Source organism: Phoca vitulina, unplaced genomic scaffold (assembly GCF_004348235.1).
Source record: "Phoca vitulina isolate PV1807 unplaced genomic scaffold, GSC_HSeal_1.0 scaffold43, whole genome shotgun sequence".
NCBI lineage: Eukaryota > Metazoa > Chordata > Mammalia > Carnivora > Phocidae > Phoca > Phoca vitulina.
In genome coordinates, this window is record NW_022589746.1 from 13,830,338 (window position 1) to 13,838,439 (window position 8,102).

Sequence of the window (8,102 nt, forward strand, 5' to 3'; positions counted from 1 at the left end):
TGCCTTTAATACTTGGGGGGGGGGTACATTCTCAAAGGTACTAGGGTAGCATTTTGCATATAATGGGCATTCACTGAATTTTAATTGGCCCCTGGTGGCATGATGAACCCCACTTTACATCTTTATCCATCCCGCTCTTTTGTTGCCAGTGAGGAAGCTCAATCATGGAAAGGATTTTCAAATGGAAACTCCATTGAAACAAGTCCATTTTCCTATGTGGAACTAAGAGTTGGCTTGCTACATACTCGGCTCTAAGGCCTTCCTGGGGGGTAGCTCTTCTATATAACTTAAGAGCTTACCACCCCTGCCCCCACTTAGTTACTTGAAGATAGGTAACCTGAGCACTCATCTTTGATCCCACAGCACCAAGTACCCTGCTTAGCACATAGAAGAAACTCATATATTCACCAATTCATTATTCGCTTTCAGGTCACGACATCGGGAACAGTGTGGAAAGTAGGGAAGGAGATAGAACCCAGTCTGCTCTTAAAACCCTAGTCTTGACTTAGCTCCCCTAACTCAACACAACAGACTCAAAGAACATTAAACCACAACAGACATACATATTCAGGATTTGAGATTGAATTTATGCAACATGTCTTTTTGTTAAAGTTTTTCTTTTGCTGATGAAACTTTTTTTTTTGCCCCAGACAACAATTTCATTTGTGAATCCAAGCTCTTAATGAACTAAATTTATTAACTGTGTTAATGACATTACCATCTCTTTCAAAAAGAGGAAAAGAGATTGGCCATAAGTGTGGCACAGCTTACTTTTAGAAATATTTAAATAGGATAATAGGACTAAGAAGAAACATTTTCACCTTCCCCAAGGTCAGGGGATTCTTCCCTGCATTTCAACATCATAACAATTTGAGACAGACTGCAGATTTTCTATTACACTGAAGGTGCTCAACACATCAATCATTGACATTATCATATTCTGCAACTGATAATATGACACCTAAAATCCCCTAGAGTTTTACCCTGTTATCCTATAATACCTCTCCATCTATACCAACTTCAGGTCAACTGAAGCTAGGGCCGTATCCACCCAAGAGAGACCTGGCTTATTGCTTATTCTCAATAAAGTGTTCCTTGACTTGTTTCTTAGGCTCATTTTAAAAAGAAAAAAAATATATAAGCAGCTTCCCCTTTGTTTCCAAGTTTCAATTTGTGCCAAAAATTTCTAAAGTTGTAGCCAAGTCTAGATCATTGTATGTGTTAATAAAACCTAAAACAAAAAAATGTGGGATTTAATCCATATTAGAATTTCAAGAAGGAATTACCAATAAACCAGAGGAAATTTCATAGGACAGATGGGATTTGGGATGGGTGGGTATAATTAGGCATTATTAAAGAATTGTTTGGAAGATGTTCTCAATAGGACCTCTGAAACCCAAGGAACTAGAACTCAGACCATTACAAACAATTTTTTTTAACCCTTCCCCCTCTTAACTTTAGGATTATAGAACTTCAAGACTCTCACCAGCTGTACTTAGTGGTGGTCCTGGTCATGTATATAGGTCTATGTGTAGAGTATTAAGTACCATAGAGGTGAGGGAGCACAGAATTAATATATCCTAGTCTTTCTTATTCAACAATTATTCAGTCATCTCTTCCTTTTCTAAATTTGCACGGCAGTTGTCCATTTCCTGACACTTATAACATCGACCTGTTATAAAAATAATTGCGGTACTTTATCTTTTATTATTACTATAATTAGGACAGTCTCCTAAGTATTTATACTCACTGCACCTACCCACCTCCCCCCAAGGGGAAACAATGCAGAGGGTAGCCCAATGCTTCCCAGAGGCGTGCTTTTGTTAAAAAATTTCCACTGTATAAGCAGGACTTTACTATCTTTCTACACGGATCTAGAGGACTTCGAACTCACGTTCTGGCTCACTTTCAGTTTTCCTTTTTCTGCAGCTAGTCTCAACTCCCTGAAGGGGTGTTAGTCCCGGGTCCCGGGACGCTCTGACTTGGGAGCAGCTTTGCGATCTGGAATAGTCTGGAGGAAGTCAGGCGCTGAGCCCTAAGGCTCACTCCCCTGGCTGCGCTGACCCACCCCCGAGCAGGGCCCGCAGGGAAGGACCACGAACCCAGCCCATGGACTCTACCGGTCTCGCTCTGACCACTTTGATCTCGCGCGTCTGCCTAATCAAGTTCATCTACGGAGCGCGACTGCTCGCATTCAAAGAGCAGCATTAAATAGTCTGATTATCGATACTCACTTCCCTCTTCCCTCCACCCCTGATCTAATTTCCCAATGCCAGTCTCTCGCCTCCCTCTCTAAACTTCCCATCAAAAGAGAATTAGTTCTTCTTCCTTCTTACCCCCGTTTGATGTGCAAATTTCATTCCCTTTACACATTTTTCTCGCGGTGGCGGCGGGAGGGGGTGCTGGGGTGTGGAGGAAGGAAAGGGGTGGGGGCGAAGCTGAACCAACTTAAACGGGGGACCTCACTCTAAATCTGCAAACCGAGGGTCTGAAAGGTTAATCAGCAACTTGCACCGGCCACCTGGCCCTCTCGCTTGGAACGCTTCGAGACAGACTTTGAGTTACCAGTTGGGCTGTATTTCACCCCAAATGCTGTTTACGGTGCCCAATAAATGAGTAGGACTGGAATAAAGGAGACAGCAGAAAAGTGGTTTTGCAGAACATTACAATCCCGCTCTGAAAAGTACTTCCGAGCTCGCGAGTGCAACCCCTGCTGCAGGGGGCGGGCGCCGGGGTCCCAGGTTCCTCCCTCCGCGCGCCTCTGTGGACGCGGTCCGCGCTCGCGCTCCCCAACACCCGCGCCCCGAACCGAGCTGGGCCAGGGGACCCGCCGCGCCAGGGAGGGAGGGCGGGCTGGGGAGGGCCAAGCCCCCCCCCCACACACACACACCTCGTGTACACACACACACCCTCCAGCCCCTCCCAGCGCTTTGAAATCCCATCCCTGCTTTGTTGTCTCCCCCGAGGGGCCGGGATGCTCGGAGCCCGCGGTATAAAGGCGGCCGCCGCAGCGGTGGCGGCTCAGAGCTGCGCCCGCAGTCGAGACTCGGGGAGCGCGGGAGGCGCTCGGAGCCCGGACTGCAGCCGTGCCGGCGCGGCTTCCAGGGACCAGCCTTGCAGAGGGACGTTCCTGCCTTCGCTCGGAGCCTTCCCCGGACAGCGTCTGCGATGCCGGCCCCGGGCGCAGTGGGAGCCGCCCGGGTCTTGGCCGCCCTGCTAGCGGCGGCCCTCTGCGGTCACCTCCAGCTCGGAGTGAGTGCCACCTTGAACTCGGTTCTCGTCAATTCCAACGCCATCAAGAACCTGCCCCCGGCGCTGGGCGGCGCTGCGGGGCACCCGGGCTCCGCGGTCAGCGCGGCTCCCGGGATCCTGTACGAGGGCGGAAACAAGTACCAGACCATTGACAACTACCAGGTGAGCAGGGTCTCGGGGAACCCGGGATGCGGAGACCCCGAAGCGCGGGGGGGGTGCTCAGATGGGGAGGAGCATGGAGAATGTGTTGAGTGTGTGCAGTGCGGGGCTCAGTCGGGAAGTTTGCGTCTGGGAGCCCTGGGCACACCAGCTTCGGAGAGGTGCGCGCAGAGGGCCGGTGACGAGCGTCGGGGTCCGGGAGCTTGGGGCCCTGGAGGCGCAGGTGCCTCACGCCCCTGCCTGGCCCCTCCCCGCAGCCGTACCCGTGCGCCGAGGACGAGGAGTGCAGCACGGAGGAGTACTGCGCCAGCCCCACGCGCGCGGGAGGCGCGGGCGCGCAAATCTGCCTCGCCTGCAGGAAGCGCCGAAAACGCTGCATGCGTCACGCTATGTGCTGCCCCGGGAATTACTGCAAAAATGGTGAGTCCGGTAGCTCCCTTTCGGACTCAGAGCGTCCCGCATTTGGCCTCCTACGGATGGGAGGAAAATGCTCCCGGCTTTGGGAACCCAGTGGCGCCACCTGCAAACGGGTGCTCAGCCTGCAGGGTTCCCCAGAAATCTTTGGAGTGCTTGATCTGGGAGGTCGTGGAGCGCCTCCTCTTCCTCCGTGCCCCTGGCCTGCTTAACAGGACTGCTTGCCACAGAGTGAACCCTTCCCTGAACATGAGTCCAGAGAGTACCTTGACATCAATTGAGAAAGATGGGGAGGAAGGTGAAACCAAGTATACAGAGAGCCCAAGGAAACCAGCACTGGCCTTAGCTGCCCTGTTTCTCTTAGTGTCTCCCAGGGCTCTACCACGCTGGCCTCCTTCTCCTGGTCCCTGTTAAAACTGATGTCAGCCAGAAGACCGTGATTTAGCTATCCGTGCTGGCCACCCTTAAGGGGGATCTTGATAGGCATCCTGGTTTCTGAATCCATCCCCCTGCCCCCAACCTCCTGCTACCTTAAAATAAGTCCTCCGCCCTGGACCACAGATCCACTAAAATTTAATGTCTCAAAGAGATAGGCTCAGACAGCCAAAGAAGTCTCCCGAAATAAGCTTGAGGCTGTCGACCCTCTTTAGGACCCAGTAATACTCAGGGCTGAACTAACTCAATCTCTGTAATATAGAAATTATACAGTGAAGTAACTGGTGGGTGAGATTGTAATCTTCCAGGCAGCTGGTGTTGCGTTTGCTTAACTTGGTCTGCTGGTACCCATATAGCACCGAGGTCAGAGAAGTTATTTTTAAAAAATTTAAGTGACTAGTTTTCTTACCCCAAGGGTGATATTAACATGGGCAGAAATCTCACTGCCACTACCACAGTTGGTAGGAAGGTATTTTAAATAGCTGTATTGGAGATGTTGCATTGATGCTTCTGTCCATCTGGGGAGTTTTGCATTAACACTAGGGAGGAAGTTTGGCTTGTATTTAAAATAATGTCCCCACAACGAGGCATCTCAAGGTGGTGCAGGCATAAAGGACTGCCAGGGTCAAGGCTCTTGATGGTTAACTCCCGGCTGTAATGTGTTACTACTGTCTCCTGCTTCCTTAGGGATATGTATGCCTTCTGATCACAATCCTTTCCATCGAGGGGAAATCGAAGAAACCATTCTCGAAAGTGTTGGTAACGATCACAGCACCGTGGATGGGTATTCCAGAAGAACCACGCTGTCTTCAAAACTGTATCATACCAAAGGTAAAGGACCTTACCGTTCATTCTTTGTTAGCACGTCGGGAGTGCCTTATGGGATTTTCTTCATGAAATAATGCAGACCTGGCAGTAACCGTGTACTTTCCCTACTGTCCCCTCCTTTCCAGGGCAAGAAGGCTCGGTCTGTCTCCGATCATCAGACTGTGCCACAGGGCTGTGTTGTGCTAGACACTTCTGGTCCAAGATCTGTAAACCTGTCCTCAAAGAAGGTCAAGTGTGTACCAAGCACAGGAGAAAAGGCTCCCACGGGCTGGAGATATTCCAGCGCTGTTACTGTGGAGAGGGTCTGTCTTGCCGGATACAAAAAGATCACCATCAAGCCAGCAACTCTTCCAGACTCCACACCTGTCAGAGACACTAAGCCAGCCGTCCGAACACTGTGGACTCCTTTGCCATAGTAGATGCTCTGAAAACTGTGTGTGACTTTTATCAGCTCAATCCTAAAGGATGTACAAATTCTGTGGTTATGATTAAGCATTCCAATAATACCTTCTGAAAATCTGGAGTGTTAAGAGCTTTGTTTCTTTATGGAACTCCCCTATCATTGATTGCAGTAAATTACTGTGTTGTAAATTCTCAGTGTGGCACTTACCTGTAAATGCAACAAAACTTAATTATTTTTCTAAAGGTGCTGCATTGTCTATTGTTTCTCATTATGTAAATTTTTGTACACATTGATTATTATCTTGACTCTAATATTCTATATTGAAATAAATAATTTCAGCTTATACTTCTTAAATGCTTAAACCCTTCCCTTTTACTTCTAGACTCTAGAACGCAAGGAGCTTTTGGAATGACAAATGATAGGTATCTAAACTTGATCATGGAAATACTAGCTTATTTTCTGAAATGTACTATCTCAGTGCTTAGATTACATTTATGTCTAGGCTGTGATAGTCCTTGAAATAAAATTTAACATTTAATACTACACAATGTTACAAGTATAGATAAATTTTGGCACCATGCTCTTAGAGGGGTATGTGTTTGTGTGTATATGTGTTCTAAAGGGACAGAAAGGTGACCTGTTTCAAGATGATCAGAGGAAGATACTGTCTAAATGTAAGACAGTGTGGGTCAATTCTAGAGTAATTTTAAGAAATGTGTTCTCTGCTGACAAACTCACAATCATGGTGCAATCATGAGATTGAATCTTACATTACTACTTTCAAAAACAGCTTCAAATAAATTAATATCTACCCGAATGGTTAATAACTCTTTTTTTTTTTTTTTTAAATTTTAAGATTTTTTATTTATTTGATAGAGAGAGACACAGCGAGAGAGGGAACACAAGCAGGGGGAGTGGAAGAGGAAGAAGCAGGCCTCCCACTGAGCAGGGAGCCCGATGTGGGGCTCGATCCCAGGACCCCGCGACCATGACCCGAGCCGAAGGCAGACGCTTAACCGACTGAGCCACCCAGGCGCCCCTGGTTAATAACTCTTGAGCAATAAAGGAAATTTCCTACAAAATACCAGAGCAAAGTACTGGATGGTTAGCAGAAAGGGTGTGTGTGTGTGTGTGTATGTGTGAAAATACAGTTGAGAAACACATGCAGATTTTGTACCAAATTATTCAGTTTGAAGGATCTTAACTACTATTTCATGCCAGGAAGACTTGTTCTAATTACTTTGATTTTAAGAGAATTATATAAAAACTGCAAATCCTCTCTCATACCTTTATTTCCTTCCCTTACTAGGTAAGGTGAATATTTCCCTTTTTATTTTCCTTAAATCTGTTGATTAGAAGGAGGGTAGAGATAAATTGTTATTAAAAAAAAAAAAAAAAAAAAAAACGAGATCTAAAGTGGCTTTGCATTTTCACTTGCCAGCTTTGGCATCAGCAAATCCGAGACCAGGGAAGAGGGAAACATGCAGTCCCAATTTCACTTACTCTATAATATTCTAAAAGTCGGTATCAAAAAAAAAAAAATCACAAAATGCTGGGTTTAAGGCACTCCAGAGGACAAGGACTGATCAACTGTCCACAAAGTTTCCTTCAATAACACAGATGTCTGAGAATGTTGTTTTTGTCTTCCTGGAAGTGGTTCAATTTCAAGGGGCTCAGCCAAGGAGACACAAGGTTTGGTTGGTTCTTCCCTAACAAGGCGGCTGGCAGGATGTCTGTTGTTCTGTTCCCTTTTGTCTGCAAGTTTCAGCCTCCTCACCCTGGAGAAACTTTTTCTACATGTGCCTATTAGCTGACTTGCCAATTCCAAGGCCTGCCATCTCTGATAAAGCACAATAGAGGAGGGGAAACAGGAAACCCTTTCTTCAAAAAGAAAGAAGGGCCTCTGTTTTAAGTGGGGGGAAGAAGCAATCATTTAAAAGGCCTCGGTTAGGAGATCCTTTCCTCTCTCGGAGCCAACCTCCATGGCCAGAGACCCTCTGTCTCTGCCCACTTCAGCAATGTTCCTTCCTTGATGCTCCCCATCTTGTGACAGGGGTGGGAGAATAAGAAACCAACCAAGCAGTGACACTTCTTCCTATCGAGGCAGAAGTTAGGAAGGGATTTCCACCCAAAAGAAGTTCTGCACATTTATAAAGGTGTAAAGAATATCAAGAAAACTGTAGATACTTAATTAGCTAGTAAGGCAGATATAATACAAATTCAAAAGATGATCATTTAAAGATCTTGAACCTTTTAGATGGTGGTGCCTCAATGTGTTTATGATTTTTACTTTCAAACAATTTGAATGGAAAATACATGAACTTGGGAATGCATTCACAGGCTATTTTATCAAAGGGAAGCATACTCTACACGTGTCCTTGCATCTTGCTCTTTTTGTGTCTTGCAAATCATTCTATGTATACATGGAGAGGTGCCTCGTTCCCTTAATGGTTGCATTATGTGTGTAGGATGTTGGGATGGCTATGCCATAATCTATTTGGAGTCATCATGGAGACATTTTAATTATTTCCAGTGTTTTTGCTTTAAGATATTATGCCGCAAGCATAGAATTTTGTGTACTTGTACTGGTATAGTTGGTAGGATAAAATAA

General features: G+C 46.4%; 1 protein-coding gene across 1 annotated transcript; it reads left to right on the forward strand.

Moving 5' to 3' along the window:
• Positions 1-2,983: 2,983 nt before the first annotated feature.
• Positions 2,984-6,298, forward strand: DKK1 (dickkopf WNT signaling pathway inhibitor 1). Its single transcript, XM_032430367.1, has 4 exons — positions 2,984-3,414; positions 3,669-3,831; positions 4,948-5,091; positions 5,214-6,298. Exons 1-4 carry the CDS (start codon positions 3,169-3,171, stop codon positions 5,465-5,467), a joined length of 807 nt encoding a protein of 268 aa, XP_032286258.1. The 5' UTR covers positions 2,984-3,168; the 3' UTR covers positions 5,468-6,298.
• Positions 6,299-8,102: the final 1,804 nt, after the last annotated feature.